The following is a 22,141-nucleotide window of genomic DNA, read 5'->3' as shown; positions in this document are numbered from 1 at the left end:
CCTCAGCGCGATGAAGCATTTCACAGCGTACCAAAACAGCACACGCGTATCCGCTGCGAAAGTTCTAGTTCTTTCTAGTTATTTTTAACAGCAGCCTTGCTCAGATATCAGGTTAGAGGCCGGACATTTGCGCAGTCGGTGTGAGCTTACTGTATGCCCGCACCAACGCCGCCCGTTCACAGCTGTCTGGCGGACTCACCCAACTTATAGTCCTTCCATGGACACGAGGAGCGACACTGAATTATGGCAAAACCCCTTCCCCCCTTTTTTTCCCAACATCCTGCAAAGCGAATCCCATCTTCGCGTAGGTCACGCAGTCCTTTCGCAAGCTGGCGTCGGAACATACATTCAGGTTCATTTTCCGCTTTCGAAAACCGAAAGCTTTCCGCCTGAGAAGCAAGGCTCGCCGTAGATTGGCTAAAGTACAGGGCCAGTACTTCCGTTGGCCAGTCCATTTCAAAGCACCGACATTAGGGCCAGATGCTGCAGGAAGGCACTGGGCAGGGCATATTGCTGCTCACGCATTAATCATTCACTCTCACGAATTCCACTCACTCAATGGTACACACTAAAACACACACCTCTACACAAGCGACAGCGATCAACAGATGCCGATTTAAGCGACTAGAACTGCATGCACATGCGTGGTAACAGTGTATTAGGAAGTGTCTGAGTAACTGGGCAGTAGTTTAATATTTGCATCTCCAGTTCCAGTACTTGAAAACCAAGCCCGAGCCTCATGTACAACATTTAAAGTGTCGTTAAAAATTGATATTTGCTATTTTCTCTATACCGTCGCGTGCGCGCATGTGTCATCGCTTTAACCAACGCCTGCTACTGCTCTGCGCTCAGTTCGGCCCCTCCATTCTTTTGTCCTGCTGTTTCCAATGCAAGCTTAGCGAACGAGCTCAGTTGTCCACATCGATTGAGGCGTCGCATTGTCTGTCAGTCGCGTCACCACCCGAGAGAGCCCCACAAAGACCTCGGGATTACTTAAAGGATTTCAGAGTGTGCTGCATGGCCTCGTCTAGGTCCTGCCTCTTCTTGATATACGAGAGCGTCTTCCACAGCGTGACGCGCATGCTCAGCTTGGTTCTTCCCGTAAACAAAGCACACATGTACTCGCCGCGCAGCAGCTCGAGGAGCCTGTCCTCATCGGCCGACAGTGCGGCCGAGATGTCGATGTGGCTGAGCGAAGCTGCTTTGGCCAGGTCGCCCGTCACGTAAGCGTCATCGATGGCGTGGAAAGGGACGCGGAACGAGGCCGCGTACAGGTCCCACATGACGGACGCAGGAATGACCACGAACCAGCCGTGGCAGTGGATGGGGAAGTACTTATTGGGATAGTCGCTGCGGCTCAGGTAGTGGCGGCTGTGCGGGTTCCGTATAACGGCGTTGCCTCGGAATGTGGAGCAGTGCAAGCGTCTTTCGTCCGAGTTGATGTGCTTGCGTAGGTAGCTGCCCAGCACCTCCGGGTGGATGAAGACGTCGTCGTCGATCTTGACGAGGCTGCGCACGGAGGGGCAGTTGATCATTACCCAACGCATGCCGTACAGGAACTTGAGTGACAAGTTGCGGTAGTGGTCGATAAATGGCAGCTGCACGATGTCGCCGAACGTGGCCGCTTCGTCAGTCACATTCGCGTCCGGCCGCAGGCCAATCAAGAACAGCATGGTCCAGTTAAACAAGGACGCAATGCGCGAGTGGCCCACGGTGGCGCGGAACAACCTGCGTTCATGAGCGTGCGTCGGGTCCGTATGCACAAAGATGAGGTGCTCGGCCCGGCCCGTGCTGCACAGTTGGCGCACCCGGTGACCGTCGGTGCCCGGTTCGAGGGTGCTCGGAGAATCCAGCGGGAACGGTATCTTGCGCGAAAGCCACTGGAGGTCGTCGCGCAAGACCGCCGGCACCGCTGTAAGACGGGGAACTGCCTTGAGGCTCTGGAGAAGCGCCGCCGTTGGGCGAGGCGGACCTGGCGGACCGTGCTCGTAGCTACCAGGCCCGCCTTGCTGTTCTGCTATGCCTACGAGAGGCCGATAGTAGATCCCGGTGAAGCGTCCTGCGTCCGCACCCGGCGCGGGCGCCCACTGCGGGCTGCGCAGGATGCACCCGCCGGCCGTAAGCAGGATGAGAGTAGTGAAGACCAAGGGAAAGTGGCGAAGGCACTTTCGATGTTTGCGGCTGAATGGCCTCGCGCACTGATGGTAGGTTTCCTTGCAGGCGCTCTGGGAATGAGGGCAGATAAGGTAAGTGGCATATTTGTTATTTATTTTGCCATTTTCACTGTCATCGGCGGCATACTAAAGGTTAAAGAATGTTGGACAATGAAGAAAGCTGAATAAGTTGGAAAGGATTCATGGTATACAACACCGCGGTGGATACCATGGAATCGAAGAAAAGAAAGGACGGCGCCATCCCGTCTCTTTGTGTGAACGTGTTAAATATGATAGGCTGGGTCTTTTACTTCCGAAATACAACTGTGACACAAGGGTGGAGTCGGCCACCCGGAACGCGACCATTAAATGTCCAAATAACAGAGAAAGGTCCAGAATCAGCTATATCTGTGCCGACAGTGCTTCTTGGAAATAGCAGTTTAGGACAAAGGGCAAAAACAGGAGACACTAAGCACACAGGACAAGGATTACTATAACTGTAATGTCCGAAATCGTCGGCCGTTACCTCGGTGGTCAGTCCTGAAAAAGGTGCCTGCCTAGGGCGGCCCGCGGAGAAATGCGCAGGTTATGTCACCGTGAAGGCTAGCCCGGAAGGGCAGGCGTACACACCCAAGTAAGGTGCAGGTGCTGATGGTGAGGGTTGAACACGCTCCCCTTCCTTTAAAAAAAGGCTTCATTTATGACAAGTTGCTGCAGAAGCGATTTTCCAGTTCGGAAGTCTGACTACACCCGAGAGGAGCGTAGAAACTGCACGGCGCCACAACATAGCATCGGCATGCATGCGCATGAATGGAATAGCTACAAGGCAAACAGTAACACCTCCAAACATGCGAGATGTCGCGCTTATTACGTCGCTTCCTCTTTCGGCAATAAGCAAGCTAATTAAGCACCCATTATCTTGTCCACACACCGGAAAGTTAAGAAAGCGCTACCCCCTGAAAGGCTCAGGCTAACATGTCCGAATGAGCAGGCATTTAAGTTACCCTCCTCTAGAATCTAGCTTCAACCACAGTGCTCGGACTATCAGAAATATTCTTGAGTAAGACTACAGTTGTTTTAACTGTTTGAGAGTCTTGAGTTCGGCCACGACTGCGAATACTTGGACTCGCTCTGTCGATCACGAAATACGTTATAAAGTAGCATATAGCTAATGTAGCTTCTCTGTAACAGCCCGCAAGTCTGGTCTCCTGGAGCAAACCAACGAAAAGCGTTTTTCTGCCGGGTAGAGAAAACTAGAACCATGGTAGCGAACCATGTTTATTACAACATCACCGGTGAATTCAGCGCAAAACAAGGTGAGCGCTGCAGGGAGAAGACGAACGCGAGCGCTAAGCTCCCAACAATGTTAAATGAGGGCGGTTCACAAATACTGCACAGGGTGTTTCAGCAAGAATGTAAGAATGTGCCGTGATCGTGAAGAATGTAAGAATAGATTTTTGAAGCACAAAGATGGCATTTGCGGCATAGTAATAATCAGTTGCAGCGGATGTCAGGAAATTCTGTGTTCAACTTCATAATGATTACAATTAGGCACCTGGTTGTAATTAAATATTTTCAACTGGACATTAGTAACAGAGCTTCAGGAGTTTTCAGGATTTTAAAAACTTGATTATGATTGGCGCTATGATGTGATGCCGGCGGGTCAAACGAAAGCCGTACGGTTATGCAGCGCGGAGCAACAAGCACTCGGCGTCATTCGGCGGCGCGCGTTCTCTGGTCAATGTGGCTACGCGCATTCCGCAACTTGTTGGGACGCCTTTTTAGATGGTGCTACAGCGAGTGCATACCCCAGACATGTTTTGCCCGCTCCGAGCGGCAACGTCACACATATGCCCTTGTAAAGAGCGGGCTTCTAAGGAGGTCCTCGGCGACTGACTCTAAGAAGGTGCTCAGCGTAGCGACCACTTAGAGATCTCGCGCTTGAACACCGAATCCTTCGCCGATACGTGATACGGACAAGTTTCTTCTTGGGCGCTCTTGAAGCACATTGTAGCAATGCTTCTTTTGCCCAGCTCTGAATCGGCTGAATTGAAAGGCAAAAGCGGTTTGTTGACGAACAGGTCTTAGCAGTCGCAAGCATTATCGAGATTGAAAGAAACAGTACGTGAAGATATCTCACACGGTTATTAAACTAACGAATCAGGTGTATTGCTTCCTGAAACCAAAATTTTAAACCGCCCTTACTCGCATGTCCTGACTCTCTTTCTTTTACATCTCCTTTGCTTGTAGTGGCGGTGATCACAGAACGTACCCACTGAGGCTTTACACACGCAACTGGACACCCAGAGCATAGAGAAGCGATCGCAAGCTTGAACCAGTACCGCGAACATACGTGCGCGGCTAGTGTACGCCACACTGCCCGCCGTGTCCTTGATGTCAAGCGAAAACAGCGGCCCTTACCATCTCTCCAGTAGCGCAGCGCCTGCCGTCAGGCATAGCGTTGATGGGCAGTCAGTTCATCTCCAAGCAGTAGCTGTATCTTCTACGTTCCAACATCATGAATCGGGCGGTTCTGAACACGGGGAAGCCCTGATGATCTCCTTCTTTCTCTACGTCTTGCCAAAAAAACAAGAGAGGCATTTGGGAAGCCGAGCACAGTTTGAAATTTTAAAGTGTACTTTCTTCTTGAAACCATCATCTACTGCCCTTGAATATAATTGCATTTCAAATAAGCCACGTGCATTTCATGTCCTGATAACAGTGCATGACCTACACCGTTGCTTTCGCACGTGCGCGACTGTTCTTTAGAGGAAGAGAAAACGAAGGTAGTGATGCCGAGGGAGACGAAGAAGAAGAAAAAAAAGAAATATTATTTGCTATTTCACTTCAAATGTTCTCCTGTCGTTTTTCATTAATACATTTTTCAAAATTCACGTTTGGCTCCGATATTTTGTCGTAATCCTATGAAAATTTCCTTATTTATACCACTATACCTTGGCCAATTCCCCCACGTGGGTATGTGCCATTATAAAGAGGATGAAGAAGAAGAAGTTACCAACAGAAGAGATGAGGAAGAAGAAGAAGAAGAGACTCCGCATTTAGACTGGCGGCCACACATTAGGACATCATCATCATCATCATCACACATTAGAAGCATTGCGCTTAAGGGTGAACGTGCCCTTGGCCGGTTGGTGAGGATCAGCAACAAAAAATTCGGTATGCGACGAGACACTCTACTACTACTTTATAAGACCTATGTACGGCCAATCCTTGAATTCGGCTCCGTTCTCTTTTCTGGGTGCCCCAAGTGCAAGCGTGAACCCTTGTTTGTTATGGAGCGATGCGCTCTGCGCCTTTGCTTAGGTCTGCCTAAATCAGTAGCTAATGCTGTGTTGTACTTGCAGGCGCAGATACCTGATCTCAATTCCCAGTTTGAGCTTATCACTGTGCGGACATTTTTAAGATCTTTGGAGCCTGTTCCTGGATTGGCTAACCCTATATTTACAACGAACCCAACTCCCTTCTTTGGTACTCCCTGGCCTCGGTATAAGCTCCCTCACATGGTGTTCATTAATTTCCTGCTGTCAAATATTTCTGTATCAATGAGATCTTTAGTACTAGTCAACCACAGGAGGACTGATACGGCAGTCTTCTTTGACAACACTCTCCCAAGGAATGCTAAGAACCTGCCCGCCACTATTTTAAATGGGCTCATAGAGGAGTACCTAGACAATTTTCCTAACCATATTGCCGTTTATACAGATGCCTACCAGCAAAATGAAAAGGCAGCTATTGGCATTTACTCAAGGGCTCTTGATTGGAGCTACTCATTTCGGGCCCCTGACTATACCCTTATTTTTGTAGCTGAGTTTCTGGCCATTGAGTTGGCCTTAATAAGGATTCCCTGCAGTATCACTCAGGTTATTATACTCTCAGACAACCTTTCTGTTTTGACAGCGCTCGAAAACTCGAGGGAAACTCCTATGAGCCGTTCCCTTCAATTTTTTATTCCTCCACATGTTACAGAAGTAAGCTTTCACTGGGTCCCTGGGCACTGTGGCAATGTTTCTAATGAGAGGGCTGATTTTTTAGCAAAGTCTACCCTTGATGGATCTATTGTCCCTTTCGATCCAAATACTGTTTACCTGACTCTAGCACGCTCTCAGCGATTCCAGCGTCTCCACACCTTGAGCCATGAGCCTCTCCTTGCTGCAGCGGATTTTCGACACCTGGCATTTCCTTGGAGTGTCCGGATGTGCAGTTCGAGGCAATGTGAGGTGTCCATGACCCTTTTGCGCTGCAGGATACCGCGGCTAAATCTTTATTTATGCCGATTGGGGTTTTCGACATTCAACCTTTGTGAGTCTTGTGGCGAAATTGAGTCTGTAGAACATTTTTTCCTCTCCTGCCGGCGGCTCGCTGCTCTCCGTAGAATTTACTTGGACATCCCCCTCGCTCGGCTTGGGTTTCCTCTATCTATTCCGATTCTCCTATCCTTCGGGGCAAGCGCCAAGGGAGGCCAGGCATTAAAAAAATCCATAGTAGCACTGATGAGCAGCAAATGTTAACGGTTTCAAAGGCTTATTTTACTGATTCTCGCATAGAACACCGCCCCGTCCGTGATCAGAATGGCAGCAGCATTTAGTTAGCTGCCACTTCTTCCAGTCGATTCGGGCCAGCGAAAATCATAGGGTTTCAGCACTTTGGAGTGCACATTACTGCACGGGCCCATTTCAAAGAAAAAAAAAGAATACATCAAAGACCATACAGTATAGAAACTTTGGTCTCTGATTACTGTAGTCATAGCATATTCTTGCTATAGGAATACAGCTTAAGAAAACAGCAGTTGGTAACTATGCTCCACGGTCCGCGGCGTCCTGTATTACGCCGCTGACCGATCATCACAGTAAACGAAATCAGCTTTTTACCGTCTGACTAAGTTAAGCAAGCCGGAGGCATCGAAATTCTTGAGCTTATAATTTTATTGGGCGGTTAGCTTCTTGTTCAGGTAATAAGAAAAGTTTTAACAACGGACTATATTTTGGTCGGGGAAGAATTCTGCGGGGTTGTATTGAATGTGGGCGGAGCTGCACTGCAGACTTAAATTGTATCCGGCAACAGAAAACATGTGATGGACGGGACGGTGCATCTGCGACAATATGTTTTTTGTCAAACCATCATGCTATAAAGCACCCTTTCGTGACCTATGGTCGAAGAGAAGGTCGGAGATTTTCGACGCAGCCAGCCACACTGTACATTTCACGCCAATAGTTTCTGCAGATTCCACCAACGCCTAGCATCCAGGCCGCAGCCACCCCACTAATGTTGTTGCCTCTGAAACGGTGGCACGTACCTACGACCCCACTAGTGATGATGATGATGATGATAATGCCTTCAGGCTCAGTGACACTAATCCTCGTCTTTCTCCTCTCTTTTTTTTTTGTTGTTCCTCTTTTTCTTCCGCAGGGCTGTAGCTATGCATAGCCGCGCTGTAGCACCGGTTCCACCCAACACGACATCAAGTGTCTCTATAACCTTAAGGGTTCCTCCATACATGAAGGTACATCCGGTCGTTTTGAGAGGAAATGCAGGCATCATATTTAAGAGTTGCGAGTTTACGCAAAGGCGAAGAGACTGCCATTGACGTCGGAAGCGAACTGGAAGACTGTCTGCCGCACTTCCATGGAAGAAAAGATGGCTTGACCACCGCCGATAGTTTTGCTGACTACAATATTATCCGAATTCATCACTTTTATGAGTATCGCATCTTGAAGTCATTTCTCTTTTCCACAAAAGAGTTCCAATCTTTTTTTAAACGTGTATCTTCATTGACACGCCACGAACACAATGTTGCTACCCGTAACACCGACCCTTGGCTCGTTCCTCATTTTCGCACCAATTATAAATTGCAGTCCATAAAGCACAATCTACCTGTTATATTAAATCGCCATAAAGATATGAATAACTTTGCGCGTAAAAAACTACACGAATACTTTAGTAAATTGTAATTGCCTTCTTCCTCGCATTTTGTAGTTATATAACTCTGTATAAGTGTCCTCTTTTGTGTGCTTTGTATATATGTATGTACTTTTTATATGTGTAAACTCTGTTTAACTTTTGTATTGTATAGTATTTCTCCGTATGTACTGCCTGTCGCTGCTCTGTAAACGTCTCCGGGACTCAGTCAAGGCCCAGTCGGTCCTTTTAGCCCGGAGAACGTTCCAGTGTATAACTGGAGAATAAATTGAATTGAAATTGAATTGATAATTTTCTGCCGCTTTGTACCGACTGTTTCAGCGGAAGTGAAAATGCACTTACTGAGATATGAGTGTTGGTGCACACGAGAAAACAGGTGGTTTGGTTTGGTTTATGGGGTTTAACGTCCCAAAGCGACTAAGGCTATGAGAGACGCCGTAGTGGAGAGCTCCGTAAATAGGTTATTCATGTTATTTAGTAAGTTGATTAACTAACTGCTATTAGTTAACTTCTGAACTAGTTACAGCTAGTTTCCTGGTTGCGAATGGAGATTTTCCGCTTAGTTCTTGAGTTGTATCTAATTATATTTAAAAAGTCGACATCATTCACCTGTTTTCTGAAGTTTGCCACCACTGGTATTACTATTGCCACCTGGTGTTCTCAGGTGGCGCTGAAGTGTCCTCGAAGACGTTGAAGTTGAAGACTTTGAAGACGTTGAAGTGTCTCGCGCTGGCTGGCTGGCTGCCGTATTCTGCTGGTTAGGGACCTGTCACCCTATCTTCCGTTACACTATATATTTTTTAATTGGTGACGTGCTTTGCGCCCACACCTTCTAAATACCATAACATACGGTGGACTTTCTAATGCATAGTTTTCCCGCTTGCAGCACTCATATAAACAGGTACTGTCGGGGACAACAACACCCGGCCAACTCTTTAACAGTACCGCGCGCGACCATCAACCCGCCGGCTTCTCAGCTCCTTATGGCGACGCAGTGCGGCGAAACAAGCGAGAATAAGCTCATATGTTTCATAAGCACTCCTTCTCTCTCTTTTCGCCGCTCTGCGCCGTGATAAGACGCTGATATGCCGCCGGGTCGACTGTCGCGCACGATACTGTTGAAGAACTTGCTGGGTGTAACTGACCCCACCTTCAAATAGGGCTCCCTATATATTCCGCACTAGAATTACTGTATTTCAGCCGCGTTTGTTTCAGGGCTAGTTGGTTCATGTTTTCGAGGCGGAATACTTTTTAGCGCAACACATAAAGGGGACAGAACAGGCTCATACTCACAACTGTTTGTTCAGAGAAAAAAAAACATGCCTGCATTTCTACACTCATAAAATCAGTCGTCATATCAAAATGTTGATAACCTTACACACGTGTCGCAAAGAATTTTTTTTTTTCGTTTCAAGCACACTGACGTGTTGCTGATACACTGATCAGCCTTTTCACTTTGATGCACTGATCATGCGCCTGTTCCTGCGTTCCGCGTCGGAGTCTTCGTCGGCGTAACACGCCACCTGACAGGTGGCGTCATGGCAGGTGGTAGCAGAGCGAAACGCCACCTGGCACGACGAGAGCGGAGGATTGGACAATCGGAAGGTGGATGCCACGGGAAAATCCCGAAGGGGGGCTAGCAGTGTAGCACGCTGCCTGCCAGCGGTGGCAGCGGTGGTGTGAAGAGCTGCCCTCAAATTTCGCATTATCGTCAAATCTTTCCGGAAAAAAACGCTTCCAGTAGTTCACGTGCCACAGTGCCACAACTTTTGCCTAAGATCTTTGTATTGGTCGACTTTGGTTCGCAACTTTTGCAATGTTTCGGCACATGTCAGTTTGCATCGTTCAGTATTGGCAGCTCATGCTCCCGTTCCCTGCCGGTAACACATTTCCTCGTTTATCCAATGTAAACCTTGCCACACGATGGAGGCAGTTCGCACGCAACGCCGCTGGTACACTTCACATGCGGTTTCGCATCGTGCTTCCCGCATACAACATTTTTCTCTTTCGCAGCCATTATGCGGGGAAACAGCTTTTCAAGTTTCAGGGGGATTGAAACATGTATAATAATAAGACAGAGGTAATTAAAATTCGGCAAGTCTCATCGTCATCGTCGGCCTGACTGCGTTCACTGCGGGATCAAGGCCGCACCCATATCTCTCCAGTTAACCCGCTCCTTAGTCAGCTGCGGCATGCCTTATCCCCGCAAACTTCCTAATTTCATCGACCTACCTATAACTTTCTGCCGCCCCCTGCTGCGCTTGCTTTCTCTTTGAATCCACTCCGTTACCATTAACGATCATCGTTGTCTTGCCTTCGAATTACATGGCCTGCTCAAGCCCATATATTCCTCCGAATTTCGGCTAGGTTGTCATTAACCTGCGTTTGCTCCCTTATCAGCTTTTCTTTCTTCCCGTATCTTAACGTTGCACCGATAATTTTTATTTCCATAGTTCGTTGCATTTTCCTATATTTAAGGTTTAACCCTTTTCGTTAGCCTCCACGTTTCTGCCCCATAGGGGATTATCGCTAAGGTACAGAGATTAAGGAATGCTATTAAATTGACATTTATGATCTCTGAGTACCTGCTGAAAGCGTTACACCCCATTCATCTTTTAGGTATTTACGTCTCTTAGTCCAGATCTGCGGTCACCACACCCCTGTGTAATGTATTCCCTTACCACTTCCAGCGCCCGGCTACCTATCGTAAATTTCTATTCCCTTCCGAGACTGTTAAACGCTACTTTTGTTTTCTGCATATTAATTTTTAGACCTACCGCTCTGCTTTGTCTGTTTAAGTCGTTGATCATGCTTTGCAGTTCGTCCCCTGGTGGCGAGTCATCGTACCGGGGGTTAGGGACTACAGCTCACAAGCAGGTGCTGAAGGCGGCTACCACGTCAAGCCCATTCATTTCTAGTGCAAGAATAGAGACTTTCAGCACAGCGCGTGCCGCCACCGTTACCGCGTTTACCGCGCGCAGGTCGATCTGAGGACGCTAGATGCTTCCATGTGCACAGCAGCTAAGAGCGCGCCTGCCCCCACGAGATTATCTGCGCATGCGCAACGGCAGCGTGATAGGCTACGCGAAATGATAATAATCTCTGTAAGGCGTGCCCTTTAAATGACATTGTTAAAGCCGGCGCCCATCCCACCATGAATGCTATGTGTCTGTCCTTCAAAAAAAAATTACCGACGATTACGTTACTTCCTAATGCGAAATTTGAGCGCAGCAAATAAGCTGTTTCACCTTTTCGATAGTGAGTCAACCCCAGCTGCGGAGTTGGTTTCAGGGACAACGCCGCCGATGCCGACACAAACAATATGATACCCTCGCTTCCGCAGCGCTAAGAACCAGGTCTAGCCGTGGGAAGGTGGTCACGTATTCGTCGACGTGCCGGGGCCTACGTGAAATAACCGGCGCGTCGGCAACTGAAGAGCACCCTATCCGCCACACAAGAACGGGGGGGGGGGGGGGGGGGGGGGGACCCTTTCCTCCTCTTTCTGCATGGCGGCGACGGTGTTCTATGCAGTCACGTTATCTTGACTCTCTAGCGGCGTCAGCGGCATCCAGCGGTATTAGTCGGTCGCTGCTAGCGCTGGGGGGATGAAAGGGGGGCGGAGCTGGTTACGAGGCCGACGACAACGCCGACGACGACGCGAAACCCAGGAACGGACGCCAAAGAGCTGCGCTCTAAAATAGTCCTGAAATCATTTTCAGTGTGAGGTCGTCCCTTAAGTCGATACTAAATTTCTACAAGTAGCCCTGTGCGCATCGTCATTGTCAAATGATCCTTCTCAGCCGTCACACATGGGCGAATGTCGCTTGAAGCGGTCTTGATGTATATATGGCGAAGGGATCACTGTCATGCAAAAATATAACAATCGTTTTCAAAACAATGATAACAGACAATGGATCGAGGACTACAAGAGTTCGTTCACTGCAAACTTATTATTTCATTTTTCAAGTGCAGTGCCACCTTTTCCACACACATGTACCATTTTTTTTCTTTGTGTATTCTGCAATACGCAAAAGTGCATTCTGTAATCAAATTTACGCCCCACTGAGCAGCGTATCTCTGTTCTCCAGCAGTTACCCAACAATTATGTGCAACAAATCTTAGTTTCTGAAATGTTTTTCATGTTTGCTTGCATGTTTATTTTTTCACAAAAAATCAGTAAGAAAAATGACTAAAAAGAAAGCATAAACACAAGGCTACAAACATGTATTTTTAGTTGTACCGCCTCCCCCCTCATATATACCCTGCAAAACATCCTGCAAGCGGAAAATTTGGTATTCGGTTCTAAATTTTAGCTCCATATGTTATGGGTCACCACAGAGATCTGCCGACAGCGAGTAATGACTGTCAGATTTCAAATTCAAGATGTTTGAGACGGTAGTTTGCAAGGACGGCAAGGTGGGTAAGTTATTGAGGATTCATGGTAGAAACGGTGCTCAAAGACGAACGCGAAGCGGAATAAACACTAACACAGTATTTACTTCCACCAAGCACTGTATATGATATTTGAAGCTCTGCAGGCTGCATTGTTGCACCGTAGAATATGTTTATTGGTAACGTCAGCACACACAGACAAAAAGCAATGCCCTATGACATAGGCACGTCAAAACCAAAGCACCAATATTCACACCAAACATAAATAAAATCAGAGTAGCTACCTTAAGATCTGTTCGTGAATTTGTACATTAAGCAAGATGCACGTCCTTTTAGTGCGAAAAAACGACATAAAAACGCAAACCATGCTGATACATCATAGCAGTTAATAAGAAAGTGCTTGCCAAAATGACAGAAGAGAGGAATAAAACTGGCCACTGCAGGTTTTTTGTAAAGAGAACGCACATTATTTAAAAGTTGCCAATTATTTAAGGTTCTCTTTCATTCACACATGTACAGGTGTGGCCAAAATATTAGGGAGAATGCTATGGCGTTTCATAATTTTTAATGCTTCCAGTAGGGGCGATATGATGGTCTTTTGGGTTCATTTGAAAGCGCACCAGTGCCATGTGCTAACATATCACAAAGTGCTCCCTAATTTCTGTTGTATAAGACTTGACCTCAGTTTGTTGGCCGAAGCGTGCTATGTAATTTTAATACCGGAGCAGTGCCATCATACTATACCTCAAGGATCTCAACTCATAATTGCCACATTTTCATAGCTCTGTTTACATGGTACAAGAACTTATAGACGTGTAACTAAAAAAAAGTAGCAGTGCCAGAGCATCCTCACATATTTCATTTGGACGACAAGTACTTCTACTAGCCTTGAACAAAATGCATGACAAAGCTGCAGGTCAAGAAAAACAAAGCCACTCCAACTAACTGTTTCAACAGGTCTTTCGGTTGTAATAGTCGACATGATCACCAGACTTGAACTCGTGAGCATCAAGAACCTGAACCAGTCGAAGAGCTGTGGCCTTTGGCGTCAGAAGCATTCCCGAATCTCGTGCATCTGAAAGCAAGTCATCACAAAAAAAAGGAGTATAATTTTATTCATCACGCGCAAATCACACATTGAATTGTGTTATCTCCCAAAACAGACGTCTACAATTTAATGATGCAGGCTACGTGTTACGTCCTTTATTGCTGGTAGCAGGGTACAGGCTGGCGGGGAAGCCGCCAACACGTGACACATGGTAGCTCAGGGTTGCTTGGCCCTAAAGATTGTCCCGCTATAACACTCCTCCCCCCTACGTCACGAAGTCCTTCAGATACGCAGGGCGGCTGCGTTGGCGCTGTGGTCGCTGGACTTGAAGGGAAGCACTCGCTTCACGGTCCTCACCACAGGAAGCAGATTCGGTACTGGGCGCTGCAGCCTCCTCCAGTCTTTCTCCTTGGTCCCGTCTTCCAGGGTCCTCTAGGCTTGAAGGAATGCCAAGCCCGGAACACTCTGCCGGGGAAGCAACCAGCGGTTCCTCCTCTTCACACATCCCAGAAGCGAAACTGTCCAATGCGTAGCTGGCAGAACGACTTCTGAGTTGGTCAACATGACGTCTCCATCGACGACCGTCCTTGGTGACGACCAAGTACGACACTGGTCCTGTGACAGCATCCACAATGCCCGGCAACCACTTGGGCCCATAGAGATAGTTGCGCACAAACACTCGATCCCCCACATCAAACAGTCGCACTGCCTGGCTACGGCGCTGCATCACCTGCTCTTGTTTCTGCTGCACACTGGACTGCAGGTCAGGATGCAGACGCTCTAACACAGTTGAAAGTTTCCTGCCCATTAGCAATTCGGCCGGGCTCTTGCCTGTTGTAGCATGAGGCAGGATATGCTGGGTCATTAAAAACCTAGCCAGACGTGTGTCGATATCGCCTCCAACCATTCGCTTGAGTACTCCCTTGGTTTCGCGCACCATGCGTTCTGCTTGACCATTCGAAGAAGGGTGATATGGGGCAACGGTCACATGTCGGATTTGATTCCGGCACATGAAGTCTCTGAACTCCTCCGAACAAAAGGCAGTGCCATTATCAGAAACAACAGTTTCTGGAATGCCATGGGTAGCAAAAAGGAAACGAAGCTTCGCACAAACTGTAGCTGTCGACATGGAATTCATCCGGCACACTTCCAACCACTTTGAGTGAGAGTCCACCACAATGAGGAAAACTTTGCCTTGGAAGGGCCCAGCAAAATCGATGTGTAGTCTTGTCCAAGGACGCTTGGTGAATTCCCAAGGGTGAATCTTTGCAGCTGCTGGCGCAGACCTGGATTCCTGACAACGTGCACAGTCTCTCACCTTCTGCTCAACATCTCTGTCGATTCCTGGCCACCACACGGCTCCTCTGGCAAGCCCCTTCATCTTGACAATTCCTGGATGAGCTGTGTGAAGAATGTCCATGACATACGGTCGAGCTGGCTCTGGAATGACCACACGACTGCCCCACAGCAAACAACCTTGGTACACCGACAGTTCATGCTTGCGGCTCACAAACGCTGCAAACTCTTCTGGCAGCTTACCCTCTGGCCACCCATGCTGCACCCAATTGCAGACTCTAGCCAACAGCTTATCCCTTGACGTGAATCTTGCCACCTTCCTAGAGTTCCATGCTACTTCCGGCGCCATTTCCAGCATCCCTACTTCCCAAAGACGCTGCTCCTCTTCCTCTGCCCTACTGGCTCTCAGTGGTAAACGACTGAATGCATCAGCATTGGAAAGCTTCTCCGCTGGTCGATACTCAATTTCATAGTCATAAGCCGATAACATGAGGGTCCAACGCAGCATCCGTGGTGATAGCACCTGGGGAATGGGCTTGGCATGGTGCAACAGTCCTAAGAGGGGTTTGTGGTCTGTCACAATTTTGAAATGTCTCCCATATAGAAACTGATGATACTTCTTTATGCCAAAGCCGATGGCGAGCGCTTCTCGGTCTGTCTGGGCATAATTCCGTTCTGCCGCACTCATAGTTCTCGACGCATATGCAACCGGTCTCTCGCTGCCATCTTCGCACACATGACTCAACACAGCACCCAGTCCGTACGGGGATGCGTCACAGGCCAGCACTAGGGGTTTGTTGACATCATAGTGCACCAGAACATGTGATGACTGCAGCAGATCTTTCGCCTGGCGAAATGCTTCTGCCTCAGCTTCCATCCAACGCCACTCGCGACCCTTGTCCAACAGCCGGTACAGTGGCTCCAAGGCATGAGCTGCTCCTTTAAGAAACTTGTTGTAAAAGTTCAGAGCTCCTAAAAAGGCTTGAAGTTCCTTTTTGCATGTCGGCTCTGGGGCCTTGTGAATAGCACGCACCTTGTCTTCTGTCGGCTGCACACCTGCAGAGTTCACACGGAATCCCAAGTAACACACTTCCTCAACACCAAATTGACATTTGTCAAACTTTAGTCGCAGACCGTCTTCATGAATTCTTTTGAGCACTTCTTGTAAACGAGCATTGTGCTGCACCTCATCCTTTCCACCGATCAAGATGTCATCCAAGAACACAAGAACACCATCAATTCCATGCAACAGTTCTTCCATGTACCTCTGAAAGATAGCCACTGCCACTGCCACGCCAAATTGAAGACGGGTTACGCGGAACAGTCCCCGATGTGTTGTAACCGTCAACAAGTCAGCTGTTTCTTCATCAACAGTCTTCTGTTGATACGCCTGTCCGAGGTCTAGCCTTGAAAACTTCGAGCAACCTGCCAGCCTGGCAAACAGCTGCTCCGGTGTCGGCAGGGGATACGTTTCCCACTGCACTACACGATTGACTGTGCTCTTGTAGTCCCCACAGATCCTTATCGATCCATCTTTTTTGACAACTGGAACGACAGGTGTTGCCCACTTCGAGTGCCGCACAGGCTGGAAAATGCCTTGGCTCACCAACTTGTCCAGTGCTTCGTCCACCTTCGGTCTCAATGCAAACGGTACTTGTCGTGGCTTCAGAAATCGCGGCGGAGCTGCCGGGTTCACCTCTATGCGTACAGGAGGCCCTTTACTTGTCCCAAGTCCAGGCTCAAAGACTGAAGAATACTTCTTGAGCAAGGCTGTTGTTCCCCTACTGCCAGTTCGACTCAGCTCGTACACACTGTGAACACCACTCAGACTTATTCCCAAAGACTTGAACCAGTCCCGACCGAGAAGTCCGATACTAGCACCCTTAACCACCACCAATCGCAGGCGATGTTCCTGCCCCTTGAATTCCACCTTCACGGTCAGTTCACCCAACACTCGTAGTTCCTTGTTATTGTAAGCTCGGAGATGAAGAGTACTTGGGCGCAACGCCCTTTTCGATATTCGCAGCTTCTGCATAGTCCGGTCGTTGATGACTGAACACACTGCACCAGAGTCCACCTCCATCTCTAGGGGACTTCCGTTGACGCGCACTTCCACTCTCACGGCTGGCTCTTCACCAGACAGCACGAACACGTCGTAAACGTCCGACGCAGCATTCTTGTGACGGCCTCCACTGGCCCGTTTTTTGTTCTGAGAGTTGGGTTCAGCCGAAGCGCGAGCTGCCGCCTTCCTCCTGCATGCTCTCACTATGTGCCCTCGTTGCTTGCAGAAGTGGCACTGCATATTCATGAATGGGCAACTGCTTGGCGAATGCGCACCCTTGCAGCGGAAACATACGCTTGTGCTCCCAGGCGAACCAGCCTGCTTATGGGTACCCTCCTTGGCTGTCACTGGCGCAGAGACCTTCGCAACACACGGGTCGAAACGCTGCCCGCTCACGCTGCCAACTTCACACGATGCGGCACTGCCGCGAATTTGCTCGGTCTGTCGCTGCGCAGATTCCATTGCAATGGCTTTCTCCCGAGCTGTAGCAAACGTAAGCTCCGGCTCCGCCAGCAACCGACGCTGAAGGGTCTCGCTTCGCACCCCGCACACTAGCCGGTCGCGCAACATGTCATCGAGCGACGCACCGAAATCGCAGTGTTCCGAGAGACGTCGCAATTCTGCGATGTAGTCGGCAATTGACTCACCGGGCTGCTGTTGACGTGTGCCAAACTTGAAACGCTGTACTGTCACCGACGGTCGCGGCGAGAAGTGGTTTGAGAGACGCCTGACGATCTCATCGTAGGCCACGGCCGACGGCGCATCCGGAGAACAAAGGGAGCGAACGATGGCATACGTTGCTGGGCCGCAAACGCTGCAGAGCGTTGCTCGCTTCTTCTCGTTACCGTCGATGTCGTTTGCTTGAAAGAAAAATTCGAGGCGCTCCAAATACAAGGGCCAAGACGTCGCCTCTGTTGGAACGAATTCCCCAATCGTGCCCAGCGCAGTTGCCATTTTTACCTCGTCGCCAATTATATGTTACGTCCTTTATTGCTGGTAGCAGGGTACAGGCTGGCGGGGAAGCCGCCAACACGTGACACATGGTAGCTCAGGGTTGCTTGGCCCTAAAGATTGTCCCGCTATAACACTACGTGAATTCATTACTGCGAAGAACAAACTTACTAGAAAAAATAGTTTCATTTAGTTTCTATGGAGACTCTATCTTGCTCTCAAAGGAAGCGCTTGAAATAAAAATTGAGCTGTTAAGATAGTCTTTTGATTTAAAAAGTACACTGTCATTGACAGTGTCAGTATTGTGGAGCTCAGTATTAAGAATTTAGCTCTATACATACATCTGAAACTGTGTTACCGTTTCCCAATGCAGCAGCTTCCTCCACTCCACGGCGCAACTCATATTGCATGGCTGTATCCACGGGGCCAGGTGAGTAGTGTAGGACAGTCAGCGATGGATCTTCTGCAGCGACGACGTTAAGGTACATCTGTCGAGCAGCTTTACCTGGAAATTGAGAACCAAAACAAAAAAGTGAGCCTTTGGTTACAAAAAGTGTGAGCACACGCTGCGCCTTGTTTCTTAGACAATGGAAGTGCAGGAAACAAAGTAGGTTGAATAAATTGTGAATTTATATCACACAACCACATTAGCTGCCTCAGTATATGGCAAAATAGTAAGAAAACTGAATGGCTGCCAGTTAACAGCTGCATAACGACAAATATATTTTGCAAGGCTCTTAAACTCAGCTTTTCAGTGCGGCAACAGCCCATATGCTGTGGCAGAGCAGACCTTTTCAAACCTAGAGTTGCATGCTGTGCTGGATGCTTGTATCGCAAAACTTATGCCCGCCACGCACCTGCTGAGCAGGTGTCTCGTTAGGGTTCCACATCATCCGTCCGTCACAACTGCAACGCACAGCAGCTGCATACAAGTAAGCCCGGCATTATACTCGCTTTACAACTCTCCGGCGCTGCACATGATTTGCCACAAAATAAGGACTTGCCACCGCGGAAGAGGGCTTTCGTTGTGCACAGATCAGCATGTAATACATGGTGCATCACATCACGCCTTGCCTTTTATGTTTGAATGCTAATGGTTTTAACATCAGAAAGTGCTCAGTTATTACACTAAAAAGCAGTGACAAAGCTTGCACAATTACAACAGCGAATAGGCATTGAGTAGTGTCCTCTCTTGCGGCAATGCAGTCGCACTGGCATGATTCGAGTCATCAACAGGACCGCGTCTGTAAGCTTGACGCTGGCTCACGATTACATTTGCCATCTATGGTGGTGCGACGTCATGGGACTTTACTCCACCGGCTACGGCTTGGCGTTGCCTACACCAAACACTATCTTCACAAGATCGGCATCGAAAGTAACCCAAATTGCGCACAGTGCCACACTCCAGAGACTATTGGACACCTTCTTTGCGAGTGCCCGAACTATACTGCTGAAAGAACAACATTGGAGGCGACCGTGAAACGACTGGACTCTCGCCCTATCTCTGAGGAAGCTCTTCTGGGCGCCAGGACGAGACGTTCTGATTGGTGCCGTGTGACAAAGGCCCTGATCAACTTTTTGTGTGAAACAGGCCTGGATACTCGTCTGTGACCGCCTGTGCACAACCTACATGGTTAATGACATGTGTCGGTGTTTGTATTGCTGACACCAGTTTTATGAGTTTTATGTGCGTCTACTCACCGCGATGCGAGTGCCAGCCAGTGTGGTGTGTGTGTGTGTGTGTGTAGACATCACCCGAGAAACTCACTGTATTATGCCATCATCAGCCTTCATTCGCACTTTCCTTTTCCTCCTCTTCCCTTTCCCCTGTGTGGAGTAGCAGGCCAGGGCCATGTTACCACCGGCCGACCTCTCCACCTTTCCCTCATTAAAATTCCTTTTTTTTTTGGCTAACACAACACGTATCTGACAGCGTAAACACAAAACATGACCACTTTTTAGCATGAATCCTTCTCAAAGATTTCATGATAATTTACTGAATTTCTAGCAAATAGTATTTGTAGCATCATATATAGCAACTTAACTGTCCCATACGGCATGTGCTGCATAATTTCGCTTACCTGTGCAATAAAGGCCAAGACCAGCCCACGCATTGACAGCCGCCATTGACGAAACGTTGATAATTACCCGAAGAACGTTGGAAATACTAGGAAACTTTTCCAGGAAGGCCGAGGTCAGCGTCATAACAGAAGTCACGTTGAGATGAAAGTAATCGTCTGTTTCCTTCTCGTCAGTGTAGGCGACTGCATACTTGTGGACATCGCCGAGTGTGGCTGCATTATGTACCAATATGACACCATCGGCCCCGGAAATCTTGGCCCAAGTGTCCGATATGAGCTTCCTGTAGTCTTCAAATGTAGCCGTCGAGTGGTCCGTCGTTTTTGAGATCACTTGCACGCCCGGAGCAACTTCACCAACAAGGCGCTTGGTTTCATCCAGCCTTTCAGAGTTGCGACCGGTGATTACAAACACCGAGTTTTCGGCGACTTCCTTGGAGAAGGCTACTGCTATCGCCCTGCCTATTCCAGCGCTTGCTCCAGTTATTATCACATAACACTTTTTGCCCCAGAAGATGCCTGCACGGGAGATCTTGATGTCGCTCGTTGATTCAGACATCAGGAGTTGAAAGCGTTTCACTGGAGCTCGATGCAAGAGGGCTATCGCAGGGGTTTTACTACCATCGCGCCCACGCTGAAGCCTGAAAGTGAAGCAAGAGCTCTAAATCACAGCACTTAGCACATGCTTTGAAAGACCTTGAACCCTACCGCACGAGCTCTACTGAACGAATGGCCACACACATACTTCACAGCTGCGCCACGCTTCCTGTTATTTACCGGCGCTTTCACCGCATTTCAACGTTTCTTTTAAACCATATGTTCTAATTTTATTTTTCAGCGACCCTGCCGCAAAATCTTTTCTTGTAACATGTTACAAACATTGCAACGTAGCCTCAGCTCCGTCATGTCGACACAGAGCGAGTGCGGCTTCGGCCGCTTATCTGTTGTTTTTTTTTTTTCAGCCAGCGTCCGCTTCGGCGGACGCGGTTGTTGCGACGTGCGTCTTTTTCTCTTTTTATTTTTCCTCATATCTTTCAACTCTCTTCTATCTGCGTGTGGCAGCGGTGGTGGCTCGGCTTGAGCCAGTAGGCAGGCCCGTGCACTTTCCTTTTCATCCTTCTCTCAGTCGCAACCCAACAGCCTCCCATAGCCTCTGAGACTTAAAAGTACCTATTTCGCATCTTCGAAGTTTGCCATCTCGGAAGCCATAAACCGCCTATGGCCAGCCTGGCTTAGGGAAGGAAAACAGTTTTATTCCTCTTTTTTTCTCGTTTATATTTTGTCTCCATACTATACCTCGGCTTTGGATTGCTGTTTTGGATTTGCAGTCCATAGTTTTATAAAATAAATATTATATTCATCACCAGCAGCAGCTTGGTTCAATAGCGGCACACCCTGCTGTTGAAACTCATCAACAAAACAATCTCACATCCCTCGCTGCTCTCACGTGACCCTGCGTCATTGCTTAATACCTCCGCCGTCGGATATGCGAAACAACAATCGCTTCAGTCAAATCAAATCAAGCTTCAAATCTCTCAAGGAGAAAGGGGGTACCGGATAAAAACCACGTGAAGGGTGTTTGAAGATGCCTGACCCTCTCTATAGGCAGTATGTGCCATAACTAGAAGCACCAAAGCCGGCTCTTAACGCGGAGAATAAGTAGTTTCACAATGAAGCCGGAGAGCGGCTTCAGGCTCGTTCTTTCAAGCTTTGTGTGGATTTTTCTCTCCTCGTGTTGGAACCTACTTTTCGCTAGCTATGTAAGAACCGGTTTAACTATTTCTTGTGTTTCCTTTAAGTATACATTAGCCATCATATATACATGGTGCATAACGCACGTTCTTGGACAGTAGTGCTTGGCGATGGACTTAGTAAAATGCTTTTATAAAATCAATGTTTTCGCCCAATAGTTTATTTGAGTCCAAAAGCACCAATGATAAACTGTTCTTCGGTTAATAAAGCTAATCTCGTGTTTTTTTCTTTTCAGAAAGACATACTGGGGTGGTGAGATAAGTGCGTATCTGTACAAAAAGTTGTGAAGGAGCGAGTGCATTATTTTTTTCAAACCTTTTGAAAATTCTGGTATAATGAAGGCGGGACTAAAGTTCTTAATGTCATCTTTGTCATTCCCTTTATACAGGATAACCACTTTCACAGACTGCATTTTCTTGGGAAAACAACTTTGCTCTAAAAATAGGTTGTAAACTTTGCCAGAACATGCGCA

General features: G+C 48.2%; 2 protein-coding genes across 2 annotated transcripts; both read right to left on the bottom strand.

Moving 5' to 3' along the window:
• Window positions 1-576: 576 nt before the first annotated feature.
• LOC149342478 (acetylgalactosaminyl-O-glycosyl-glycoprotein beta-1,3-N-acetylglucosaminyltransferase-like) lies at window positions 577-4,613 on the bottom strand. Its single transcript, XM_089542169.1, has 2 exons — window positions 4,575-4,613; window positions 577-2,225 (listed from the first exon to the last, which is right to left on the bottom strand). The coding sequence occupies exons 1-2, from the start codon at window positions 4,608-4,610 to the stop codon at window positions 990-992; spliced, it is 1,272 nt and encodes a 423-aa protein (XP_089398295.1). The 5' UTR covers window positions 4,611-4,613; the 3' UTR covers window positions 577-989.
• An 8,412-nt stretch (window positions 4,614-13,025) lies between these two features.
• Window positions 13,026-20,704, bottom strand: LOC149342477 (sepiapterin reductase-like). Its single transcript, XM_089544872.1, has 3 exons — window positions 19,921-20,704; window positions 18,198-18,344; window positions 13,026-13,557 (listed from the first exon to the last, which is right to left on the bottom strand). The coding sequence occupies exons 1-3, from the start codon at window positions 20,474-20,476 to the stop codon at window positions 13,433-13,435; spliced, it is 828 nt and encodes a 275-aa protein (XP_089400998.1). The 5' UTR covers window positions 20,477-20,704; the 3' UTR covers window positions 13,026-13,432.
• Between the last annotated feature and the right edge of the window lie 1,437 nt (window positions 20,705-22,141).

Source organism: Amblyomma mixtum, chromosome 5, assembly GCF_055824585.1.
Source record: "Amblyomma mixtum isolate Tamu chromosome 5, ASM5582458v1, whole genome shotgun sequence".
Classification (NCBI taxonomy): domain Eukaryota; kingdom Metazoa; phylum Arthropoda; class Arachnida; order Ixodida; family Ixodidae; genus Amblyomma; species Amblyomma mixtum.
This window is presented reverse-complemented; position numbering and strand designations above follow the sequence as displayed.

Bases quoted from the DNA above. Each gene is read 5' to 3' on its own strand.
- LOC149342478 (XM_089542169.1), bottom strand. From the start codon at position 4,610: ATGCCTGACGGCAGGCGCTGCGCTACTGGAGAGATG. The intron at 2,226-4,574 runs GTAAGGGCCGCT...CCTCATTCCCAG, and splicing joins GCTGCGCTACTGGAGAGATG to AGCGCCTGCAAGGAAACCTA.
- LOC149342477 (XM_089544872.1), bottom strand. From the start codon at position 20,476: ATGTCTGAATCAACGAGCGACATCAAGATCTCCCGTGCAGGCATCTTC. The intron at 18,345-19,920 runs GTAAGCGAAATT...CTCAATTTCCAG, and splicing joins TCTTGGCCTTTATTGCACAG to GTAAAGCTGCTCGACAGATG. The intron at 13,558-18,197 runs GTAACACAGTTT...ACTTGCTTTCAG, and splicing joins AGCTGCTGCATTGGGAAACG to ATGCACGAGATTCGGGAATG.